This window comes from Rhinoderma darwinii, chromosome 4, assembly GCF_050947455.1.
Source record: "Rhinoderma darwinii isolate aRhiDar2 chromosome 4, aRhiDar2.hap1, whole genome shotgun sequence".
Lineage (NCBI taxonomy): Eukaryota > Metazoa > Chordata > Amphibia > Anura > Rhinodermatidae > Rhinoderma > Rhinoderma darwinii.
In genome coordinates this window covers 292,145,369-292,157,914 of record NC_134690.1, presented here as the reverse complement: position 1 = coordinate 292,157,914, position 12,546 = coordinate 292,145,369, and the positions used below count along the sequence as shown (strand labels likewise).

General features: G+C 39.1%; 1 protein-coding gene across 1 annotated transcript in view; it reads right to left on the bottom strand.

The window, feature by feature from the left end:
- Positions 1-12,546, bottom strand: part of LOC142760539 (protein unc-93 homolog A-like) — a 74,509-nt gene that overhangs the window by 30,034 nt on the left and 31,929 nt on the right. Inside the window, exons 3-6 of the mRNA XM_075863732.1 lie at positions 12,162-12,391; positions 9,740-9,916; positions 5,386-5,597; positions 4,052-4,187 (exon numbers count right to left, since the gene is read on the bottom strand). Coding sequence (XP_075719847.1) covers positions 4,052-4,187; positions 5,386-5,597; positions 9,740-9,916; positions 12,162-12,391 — 755 coding nt within the window. The remainder of the gene's footprint in view (positions 1-4,051; positions 4,188-5,385; positions 5,598-9,739; positions 9,917-12,161; positions 12,392-12,546) is intronic.

Here is a 12,546-nt window from a genome sequence, read left to right as displayed (position 1 = left end):
AGTGCAGTAGACTACACTTTTCAATACAACGGGTACCCGCAAAAATGTATATATGAGAGATATGCTACTGTATGGCTTACACTATATGGACAAAAGCATTGGAACACCTACACATTACGACTACAGGAGCTTTTAAGACATCCCATTCGAATTCCAAAGGCATTAATATGGAGTTGGTTATTCCCCTCCTTTGCAGGTAAAACAGCTTCCACTCTTTTGGGAAGGCTTTCTACAAGATTTTGGAGTGTGTCTGTGGGAATTGTTGCCTCTTCATCCAGAAAACCATTTGTGAGGTCAGATTTTGGATGAGAGGGCCTGACTCGCAATCTCCATTCTAGGTAATCCCAAAGGTGTTTGATGGGGTTGATGTCAGGGCTCTGTGCAGGCAAGTCAAGTTCTTCCACACGAAACTCACCCAACCATGCTTTTATGGACCTTACTTTGTACACTAGAACACAGTCATACTGGAACAGAAAAGGGCCTTCCCCAAACTGTTCCCACAAAGTTGGAAGCATACAATTGTCCAAAATGTATGCTAAAGCATTAAGATGTTCCTTCACTAGAACTGAGAGTCCTAGGTCAACCCCTGAAAAAATAACCCCATAGCATTATCCTTCCTCCACCAAATTTTACAGTTGGCACTATGCAGTCAGGCAGGTAACGTTCTCCTAGCAGAGCCGTCAACTAGGCTGCCAGATAGAAAATCATGATTCATTACTCCACAGAAGAGGTAAGAGTCTAGTGAAGTCATGCTTTACACCACCATCTGTTACACCACCATCCGAAGTTGGTATTGTTCTTGGTGATGTAAGGCGTGCATGTAGCTGCTCGGTCATGGAAACTTATGTCATGAAGCTCCAGCGCAGAGTTTTTGTGCGAATGTTTATGCCAGAGGAGGATTAGAACTCTGCAATTATTGAGTCCGCAGAGCGTTGGCGATTTTTTTTATACTATGCACCTCATTAGCTCTGTAATTTTATGTGGTCTGCCACTTCATAGCTGAGTTGCTGTGGTTCCTAAATGCTTCCACTTTGCAATAATATTACTCACAGATAATCGTGGAATATTTCGGATGAAAGAAATTTCACGGACTGACTTGTTGCAACAGTAGATTCCTATTACAGTACCACTCTGGAATTCATTGAGCTCTTTAGAACGACCAATTCTTTCACAAATGTTTGTAAATGCTGACTGCATGGCTAGGTGCTTGATGTTATACATCTGTGGCAATGGCACTGAAAGAAACACCAGAATTCAATGATTAACCTCTTCTCGACATTTGACGTATCCATACATCATTGCCGGGTAGGGGAAGTATGGAAAGGGCTCACAGAGTGAACCCGCGCCATACAAAGAGGGTGTTGGTTGTATGTTACAGCCGACACTTCACAGTAACGAACGGGATCGCGCTCGTTTAACCCATTAAATGCTGCGATCAATAGTACTGCGGCATTTAAATCGTTAGCTCATCGTGCCCCCCACAATGTAATCAAGGGGTGGTGATGGTTGCTATGGCAGCCTGGGGGCCTAATGAGGGCCCCCAGGTTCGCAATCTTTGTGCTCCTATTAAGCGCTCCGGCAGAGCTTAATAAAAGCCTATCAGAAAGACAATATACTGCAATACATTAGTATTGCAATATATAGTGCAAGCAATCCAATGATCTCTGGTTGAAGTCGCCTAGGGGGACTAAAAAAAAAAGTCAAAATTGGTCAAATAAAGTTTTTTTTTATGTAAAAAAAAATAAAAAAATTAAAAGTTCAATAAACCCTCCTTTTCCCATTTCCCCCCTAGAGCATTGTAAAAAATACATAATTGATATTGCCGCATCCGTAAAAGTCTGAACTATTACAATATATAATTATTTAACCCGCACGGTGTACGCCGTAAAAAAACCAATGTAAACGGCAGAATCGCTATTTTTTGGTCACCTCATCTCCCACAAAAAAATAGAACAAAAAGTGATCAAAACCTCACATGTACCCCAAAATGGTATCATTAAAAACTACTTCTTATCCCGCAAAAAATAAGTCCTCATACCACTTAATCGACGGAAAAATAAAAAAATTATGGCTCTCGGAATTTGGCGAATCAAAATCAATAAAAATTTTTACAATTTGTTTTTTCCTTGTAAAAGTAGTAAAATATAGAAAAAAAAATATATATATATTTGGTATCGCTGTAATCGTATTGACCCGCAGAATAAAGTTAACATGTTTTAATTGCACAGCGAATTCTGTAAAAACTAAGCGCAAAAAACAATGGAGGAATAATAAATGGTGCTACGAAAAACTACAACTCGTCCTGCAAAAGTCAAGCACTCATAGGACTATATCGATGGAAAAATGAAAAAGTTATGACTTTTGGAAGGTGGGAAGGAAAAAACGAAAATGAAAATCTGAAAGTTGTTTACGACGGGAAGGGGTTAAGAGGTGTGTCCTAATACTTTTGTCCATATAGTGTACGTCACAGGCATCTGTTTAACATATACATCATAAGCTTTTCAATAGCTTTTCATGGCATATGCGATAAACGAATGCCGTAATTGCCTATGGTACCATCCGTTACCCATAGGGAATTCCGTATACGTCATGAAAAGGGTCATGAGATCTCATGAAGTATATGTCAAAAGTATGCCTAGGAGGGATGGATGTGCCTAGTATCTCTGTGTCATCCATCACAGGCTATGTTTAACGCATACGACGGGAGCGTTAACTGACTAATATGTTAAATGTAGGCCAAAAACATGATGTGAATAGAACTTTATCCAGAAAAGAGAATGGCTGTAAGGGGTGTATCTCGCTCTAGGGGACCTAGCAGGCATGTCTGTGCATTACTCGGACAGCCTATTGATTTCAGCAATAACTGTGTAATGTTTCATTTTCACTGTTGTGGCGCTCCAAGGAAATGAAACACTTGCTGTCGTTCCCTGGAGTAGCAGGATACAATGTGATCAGCTTAACACCGGGTAACCCTTCTAACAAAAAGCTATTGTCCAAAGTGGAAGAAAACCCTTTAATAGCCAAAAACAGAGGAGACTTTGCTTTATAAACTGCGCTGTGTGAAACTGGCCTTTGGGTAAGGCCACACAGTGCGTCGTTGACGCGGTTTTGTTGCGGTTGAAAACCACATGCGCTCAACTGCATGCGTTTTTTGTCTCTATTGCTGCAGTTCTGTTGCGTTTTTAAAGGAAATAATTGATGGACATAGTTTTCACCCGTGTTGAAGTTTGTGAGGTGCTTCCTGAATATAGTTCATTACAATGCATTGCAGAACTGAAAACGCAAGCAGTTCAGCAACAACATTGGCAGCGCGGTCAGTAACTGCATGCGGTCAGACATTATGAATATGCAGTTACTGCACAAAAAACACATAGTAATATAATAGAAGCCGTCTGTCCATAACACAAACTTCACCATTGACTTCTATTGAAAAATGACTTGCTGTAGTTTAAAAACGCAACTTAAACGCACCGTGTGGCCTTACCCTTATGCTTTAACAGAAGCAGACATACTAAAAGTAGGTATTTCTCATTATAAAGAACTGGTGGAAGACTGAACCTTGAGAAAATGGCAGATCCAATGAACATTTGAGAAAATAGCAAATGTTTTTCTCTAATTTGCAAACTTTACATAGAGTAAATACATGAATTCTTTCATATTTGGCAAATATGTGAAAGGTTTACTATGGTTATATGTTATATACCTTTTCCTGATGGCAACAGGAGAATAAAACTACACGAACGAGACCTAAAACTCATGACAGCAAATATAAATAGTTTTTTGTTCTATTTGCCAAATGTATACATTTCTTATTGATCATTTAACTGGTTTATCTACAGAATTCATTATAGAATTCCCTATTTCACATTATTATCATTATTATTATCATTATTATTATTATTATTAGTAGTAGTAGTAGTAGTAGTAGTAGTAGTAGTAGTAGTAGTAGTAGTAGTAGTAGTAGTAGTAGTAGTAGTAGCAGTGTTATTATCATTACTATTACTATGAAGTTACTATTAGTAAATTATATTGGAGACAATACAAATCTTACCTGAAGTAAAGAAAGAAATCCTTTTTATATACTGTGACAGTTTTCCAAAAATATACGAAAAAATTGAGGTTGTTGCTCCATAAACAATGATCACATAACCAACATACTGCATTCCCAAAGAGCAAGTGACATAAGACTTTAAAAGAAATGATGAAATAAATGTATTAGTTATTTGTCTGTAGGAGAAAAACAACTTTTTTCAGGAATGTTTAAAGGGGTTGGCCTGTTAGGACAACTCCTGTCCATATGCACTATAAGGGTATGTTCACACAGCAACGCCAAATACGTCTGAAATTACGGAGCTGTTTTCAGGCGAAAACAGCTCCTGAATTTCGGACGTTTTGACAAGTGCACGCGTTTTTCGCGGCGTCTTTTACGGATGTAATTGGAGCTGGTTTTCATTGGAGTCAATGAAAAACGGCTCCAATTACGTCCCAAGAAGTGACATGCACTTCATTGAGGCATGCGTCTTTTTACGCGCCGTCTTTTGACAGCGGTGCAGGTTTGGAGCAGTTTTTTCGGGCGTAATTCGAGGCGTAAAACGCCAAAATTACATCCGTAAATAGGGCGTGTGAACATACCCTGAGGGTATGTGCACACGCAAACTCAAAAACGTCTGAAAATACGGAGCTGTTTTCAAGGGAAAACAGCTCCTGATTTTCAGACGTTTTTGAGCAACTTGCATTTTTCGCAGCGTTTTTTCCGGACGTTTTTGGAGCTGTTTTTCTATAGAGTCAATGAAAAACGAGGCGTAAAAAAACGCCCCATCGGAACAGAACGCCGTATTTCCTATTGAAATCAATGGGCAAATGTTTGTAGGCGTTCTGCTTCCGATTTTTCATGCGTTTTTCGGGACGTTTATGGCCCGGAAAATGGCTGAAAGCACTACATGTGAACATACCCTTAGGGTAAAGCAGATTGACTCCTACTCTAAAGGACTCTGCAATCATGTATTACATGGTCATACATAGATTTGAATGGACGCCATGCAATATTACATTTCTCCTGCATTGGCCGTAGCCATCAGAGGATTGCCAGGAGGTCATTTTTCCAACAAGTTCAACATTTAAGAGATGTTTTGCAAACATATTTGTGTTATTATATGCCAACATACAATTCTATGTGAAAGTAATACCCTTTTTAACAGTTTACCAATAAAAACACTTTCTGCTGGTATATTTTTTTTTTCAATATTTGTTTCAATAACTGTTTGGACTTACCTTTGGCTATCTACATATTTCACTTATGGAACAATACTTTTCTATTAGTACAATTAGGTAAATCAATCCTCAGTTCTCAAAATAAAGAATCCCACATTAAAGGCGGATGCTTACCTTTGTGTAATCACTGAAAATGAACCCTTGTACCATTCCACTATATACTGTTAAAGGGATTAGGAGGCACTGGCGCTTATCTTGAAGATGTTTTACAGTGGCCAGAAATGGTGCCCAGACATTTTCATGACAGCCTCCATTTGTATTTTCAATTGTATGGTCAATTGGATCCAGAAACACAGTAATAAGTAGCAGACTGAACAAGCCGCATGCTGCAAATGCAAATCAGTACATATCATACACAAAAATAGGAATGCTTCTATAAGAATACTCATTATCAAAGTGCACAGGTTTTTCCATTTCCATGTCCCTTCATTAGCTTGGCCAAGATCCGGTGACACGATCTCCTCATTGTACAAACTAGCAAAATCAGTACATTATGTACACCGTGTTCCAACTTATTATGCACATTGGATTTAAGTGTCATAAACATTTAATTATTATTTCTTCAATTAAACTCATGGATGGTATTGTGTCTTAGGGCTCTTTGGATCATTGTAATCAATCTCAGACACCTGTGATAATTAGTTTGCCAGGTGTGCCCAATCAAAGGAAAACTACTTTAGAAGGACGTTCCACATTATTAAGCAGGCCACAGGTTTCAAGCAATATGGGAAAGAAAAATGATCACGAAAAGCGTGAAATAGTGCAATATATTGGACAAGGTATGAAAACATTGGATATTTCAAGAAAACTTAAAGGAACAGTGTCATCACAAATAATTTTTTTATATGTTAAAGATGTTAGTGCTTTAATAAAAACGTTTATATTCATTTGTGTGTTTGTGTTTTACTGTTTCTTATTTTTACACCTTTTCTTCCCTATGGGGGCTGCCATTTTTTGTTCCATTTCTGTGTGCGTCGATTAACGACACACACAGACATGGAATACGGCAGCCACAGTCCCATAGGGACTGCGAACGGCTCCCGTCCCATTGACTGCCGTGTACGGCGTCTGTGTGGGAACTGCGCATGCGCCGCTCCCACACAGTCCTATTCGAAATTGGCGCCGTCCGGCGCCATTTTCCTGTGGACCGGAAGTCGCGGCCGGACAGTAATATTACTACTTCCGGTCGCGGCTTCCGGACTTGTGCACATGGAACAGCGGCAGCAAACGGAGCGGACGGGCCGGAGGGAGCCGCGGCGGCAGGAGCAGGTAAGAGATTTCAATGTATGTTAGTGTTTGTGTGTGTTTACTACTGTATGTAAACCTACTACACTGTGGGTTACCTCAAAAAATGGCGACACACAGTGTAGGAGGTTAAACCTTTCAAACCCCTCGTTTATCCCGGCGCTAGCCAGGATAAAGGAGGGGGGGATGCTGAGAGCTCACTAGAGCGAGGGCTTTTAACCCAATGTTGCAATGCTGCAATTTTGGGAACTAGCTCCATCTAGTGACCAAAAATGGGTAGTATTATAAATTAGAAAAAATTTATAATATTTCCTGACTCGCGAAAAAAATAAAAAAAATTTGAACAATGTTTAATCACCCACACACTAAATGTTTAATTTTTAAAAAAAAAACATGTTTTTCTGGCAACACATTCCCTTTAAGCGTGATCATCGTACTGTGAAAAGATTTGTGGCTGATTCAGAGCACAGACGGGTTCGTTCAGATAAAGGCATAATGAGGAAGGTTTCTGCCAGACAAATTAATAGGATTAGGAAAGCAGCTGCTAAAATGCCATTGCAAAGCAGCAAACAGGTATTTGAAGCCGTTGGTGCCTCTGGATTCCCGCGAACCTCAAGGTGTGGGATCCTCCAGAGGCTTGCAAGTGTGCATAAAGCTATTATTCGGCCACCCCTAAACAATGCTCACAAGCAGAAACGGTTGGCCTGTTAATTTTTTTTTTGATTGAAAGAGCTTTTGATTTCTGTAAATATGACCTCCTGATGCTGCAAATTCAATAAATTACCATTTTAGTTCTCTTTACAACCTTTAAAATGTTTTGATCTCTGTTGTGCATAATAATTTGAAAAAGTGCATTTTGAGTTTTTTACTTCTAAAAAATCATTAGGAGATTTGTGCAATAAAATTTGCATTATACTCCAACGGTTGATGGCTTGAAGATTATACTGACTGTCATTTGCATCGACTATTTAGGAAAATCAGCGAAAAACAACATTTGCATAATAATTTGGAATGCGGTGTATAGTATTATGAGATGCGACTTATAATGGGTATGATGGAAAAATTATGTATAAGTCATATACAGGGTGGGAAACACATTCAGAATGTTTGTCTATTAGCCATAGCAGAGACTGGCTACAAATCTGCCTCTCTAGGGAAACCCGGTATGTTTAACAGACATCCCATAGGAACCGTTTAACACTTTATTTCCCCTGTGGTGGTAATGCAGGGGGATTGAAAACTTGAAAATGCTTGAAAAAAGTCAATTCTGTAGTTGTTTTTTTAAGACATTCACAAATGATATGTTAACTTTGGTTATGGGGATACCAAATATGTGTGTGTTATATACATATATATATATATATATATATATATATATATATATATATATAAATGAAAAATCCAGCAGCACAGGCAGTGGCGGGAGCAAGCCCTAGGGAACCGACCAATGTCCTAGGTACATAGTAGTCAAAAAATGAGCAGCACTCCAAATGTCCAGGTGAAAAATTATAGGTATTGTATTCCCTGTGCGACGTCTCATCTCTTTCCTCTAGAGCAGGGGTCGGGAACCTATGGCTCGCGAGCCAGATATGGCTCTTTTGATGGCCGTATCTGGCTCGCAGACAGGGCTCCTACCTGTCTATGGGAAGGATGCATGCACCGCGCTCCATCAGCCCGTGCACCGCGCTCCATCAGCCCGCGGTGCACGCTGATATTGGTAGTTCTTTGATGGCCTGATAAGCATTGGCGGCAGTGGTGAGCGGCAGGGAGCATGGACTACATTTCCCATAACTCCCTGCATAGCCGCGCCGTCTGCAAGCACGCACCTGCGTCCCCTAGTGAAGCGGCATCTGCCTCCTCCCTTGTGTCTCCCTTGGACGTTAACGGTAGGAAGTATTCTATTCGTCGTTGGTTAGCAACAGCATTAAAACGTTATTATGTTATAAAAAAAAGAGTTCGGAGATTTGTTGTTCTTTAAAATTAAATACAAGTCAATGTGTGCACTTTATGTACAGTGAGACTATTTAATAAAGTTCAATTATTTATTACGCTGGGTGTGCCTGCTTGTATGTACCACTTTAAGTAGTAAATGCTTTAGTTCCCTATGGGTCTGAGCCTCTCTTTTTTGTTCATTTTCTGTAAGACCAACACTTTTAAAAGGGCCACTGACAGATACAATTGCTCCAGCGGTCACTTAGTACACAAAGGAGTGTTCCTCTCTGCTGCACTAAGCCACCGCTGGACCTAAACAATAATTCGCTGTAAAATAATAAAATAGATAATTGACATAACTGACAATGCGTTGTGTGACATGTCCAACATTCCAGCTTCTTTCTTCTGCGAATGCCTCAAAGCTGGCATTCTCTCAACATCAGGTGGGAAGAATGCCAGCTTCCAGTCATGCGCAGGAAAAAGAAGAAGCCAGACTGCTGGACTGATGTCATGCATCGCAAGCTCACAATGTAAGTTATTTATTTAATTTTTTTACTGCTAATTACCATTGTTTCAGTCCAGTTGTGGCTTTATACAGCAGGGAGGAGCATTCCTTGCTGTACTAAGTGAACATTGGAGCGATTGATCTGTCAATGGCCCTTTAAACATATTGTACGGCTCTCGCGGAATTATATTTCAAAATATGTGGCGTTTACGGCTCTCTTAGCCAAAAAGGTTCCTGACCCCTGCTCTAGAGCCTTTCTTGGCTTGAGAAAAGCTCTAGAGAAAAGAGCTGAAACCTCGCACAGGGAATAAAGTACCTATCGTTTTTCACCTAAAAATTTGGAGTGCTGATCATTTTTTTACTAATATATGTACGTGTGTGTGTGTGTGTGTGTGTGTGTGTGTGTGTGTGTGTGCGCGCGTGTGTATACAGGTGTTTTTTTATATTTTATTTACGAAATAGTTTATTTATTGTGCTTTCTTTTGTTTGATTTTTTTGTGTTTATTAATTAAATTACATGACTCTCTGTGTACTGTTTAAATAACAATCACATATTGTTATAATCCCCTTTATTAAAAACTTCCCATTGGGTGTCCTGTACTATTTTACATTACTGTATGAGACATAAGTTTGTTTGTGTTAATGTTGCCTATTTTATAGCCATCTCTCTACCATGATACCGGCAATTGCACACAGAAGCTAAATTTGCATAGGGCAATACGTAGCCTGTATTGTACATAATAAGAAATTGTTAAGGCAAAGCAGAAACAACCAAAACCATCTTACCTACATAAACTCCTAAAATGATATAAACTAACACATTTGATGGTTGTGATGGACGACAAGTCTGACTCCAATTTCCACTTTGTTCACTCAAATTTCCAGCAATCTCACTCAAATTCCCAGTTAATAATAAGAAGGCTTCATTTGCACCACAGTCTGTATTATTCCAGATTGTTTCATCTACAAATTAAGGAGAATTCAATGTAAATCATCTCAATTTATAAAATAAGAAATAAATAGAAAAAAATTAGCACTCTTAAAGGTAATATATTATCAGAAAATACATTTCAGTATCAAATTCATTTAATTAATTTTTTTACAATTTCTATGTCCAGTTTGTGCACTGGAGCAGAGAAACTTATTACTATAGTAATAATTATGATATTGAAATGTGGGGGGAAGGGGGAGAGATGTGTTTCCAGCTCTTGGACAGGGTGCAGGCTTAAAATTTAATAGATAACCACAGTCACTTATCTTTGTAGGCCATTGTTGCTGCTGCTAGCGGAATGTGGCTCGGCATTATAAGGAAAGCTCAACCACTCTACCCCCATACTGGAAGTGTGTACTGTGCGTACGCAGTACACAAGATTGTAGACGTTTTCCTTTCTCATTCTACCGATGCTAATTTTAGTGTGCTGTCTATTATTCCTTAATGTTAAGTAGTTCTGGATCATTTAGAACTTATACTTGCGGAGCGAGTCCAAGTATATTCATATATTCACGCTCCACTCGCCTCCATCTGCCTTCCAGCCTCTGATTGGCACTTTTCTCCCTATGCACAGTAATAGAGAGGAAAGTGTCAATCAGCAGCTGGGGGGAGTGGGAGGTGCCCAAAAAAGAGGGAGCCTACAGGCCGGCAGTCAGAAAGTTTCAATAATTATCTCTCCTGTTTTAGAGAAGAGATAATTATTGAGTCCTGTAGGGCTTGGCGGAGAAAGGTAGTGGAGGAGAGAAAGGAGGAGGAGCGGTCTTTGATTTCATCTCTCCCTGAAATTAGTAAAGTGGCTGCTGTAATGAGGTCATCCTCTGCGGTGCAGAACAGGCTTCAAAGGTCAGTGAATCTATTTTTGACCTTTGCTGCCTTAGCAGTATATTTTCTGCTATAAGAAAGTGTATGAAGGGGGAAATAGGGGACTTAGAATGTATGTCCTGTACAGAAGTGCAAAGTGAGAAAAGGTACATTGTGTAATAAAAAGGGTTTCCAGGTGTAAAAAAAAAATATCTTGCTGCAGAATGTGTAACAATAACAAAACTGTCCAGACGGGAGACCATGAGAGCATCGATACTAGAGCAGCTGGAGATTTAGCAGGTTATTATGGGCTATTTTGTTATTTTTACACATGTTCTGCAGCAAGATTTTATTTATTTTTTTACCCATGGACAACCAGATGTGTGAGTGGCGTACCTGGGCAACCACATGTGTGAGTGGTGTATATGTGACTTGTGACCTATCTATGAGGTGTGTGTGCGGCACATGATCTATGTTTGAGTACCCTATGTTTAAGTGGCATTTGTGCAGCCTGTGCCTTTTGTCTGATCAGTGTATGCATCATGTTCCCTATGTGTGAGTAGTGTGTGTGTGTGTGAGTGTGTGTGCGGTGGTGTGTTTTAAGTGTGAGTGGCGTGTGTTTGGTATGTTTTCTGTGTGTGAGTGGCATGTGTTTGGCATGTGTTCTATGTGCTCTATTAATGAAGAATAAGACAGCTTTCCCATTATATGTTTTAAAATATATACCCTCCCGCCCATATTTTCATAGACATTGTGTGTCCCCGCTGCAGCTATGTCACATACTGACAGTATGTGACATGGAAACGTGAGGGACACCTTTTCTGTCCATTACATTGCACAGCAAGTCAGAGCGAGGGAGATTAGGTTTTTAAAACTTATAATGGGAAAGCCTCCTTATTCTTCATGAATAAGATGGCTAGGAAATAAAAAATACAATTTTTTTTTAGAAAACCCCTATAATTGGTGGTAACTTAAATGACTTCTCCAACTCTAGAATTTAAAGGGAGTCAGTCAGTAAGAAAAGCTGAACATCTCAGTAGGTGATTTAGTACCCCCACAGCGGCACACTGATCTCTTATTTTGGGAGCCTTTAAATTGCGCACACATGTATTTATATTACTAATGCCTCTCCGCCTGATTGGCTGACAGGCACCATGTGATTAGTCTCATTGCTGACCTTATATTACAGATTTTATTTTAGATGTTATAGAAAGCTTATGGGTGCACTGATAGATTTTGTTTTGTGAAAAGGTATCGTTTAATGGAAGATTTGGAAAATAATCATATTAAAGTATTTTATTTATATGTTCTTATCTTTTAACACAAAAGTTTCCTTGCTTTATAAGCTGGAAATTGTTATTAATCTTAAAACCACATTAAGTCACTAAATAATTTTCAAGACTAATCTTTCCTTACCGTTTGGTTGGGCCAAGTTTAACACTAAAGAAGAGATTAAATTTCCCCAAACACGAGATGATTGGAAGACTAAGAAAAAAATTCCAAAGTATTGGTTGATAACATGCATATCCTTATTGCCTGATTTCAGCGCGTGTCGCCTTGCACTCACGGTAAGGTATGTGCATTTTGCTGTCCAGAAGGGACTTGCCCCTAGACCCAATATCACAGATGCAGGGATTAGTGTATACCTGAAAAATCAAGCCAAATCAAATAAAAAATAAATCAAACAAACAAATATAGGAGTAACTGAATAAAAAGAAACCCATTTAACTATACATATAAGACTTCTCTTATGTACATGATACGAGAAGTGCAAATGGAGTCCAGTGCAAAATGTTTGTGT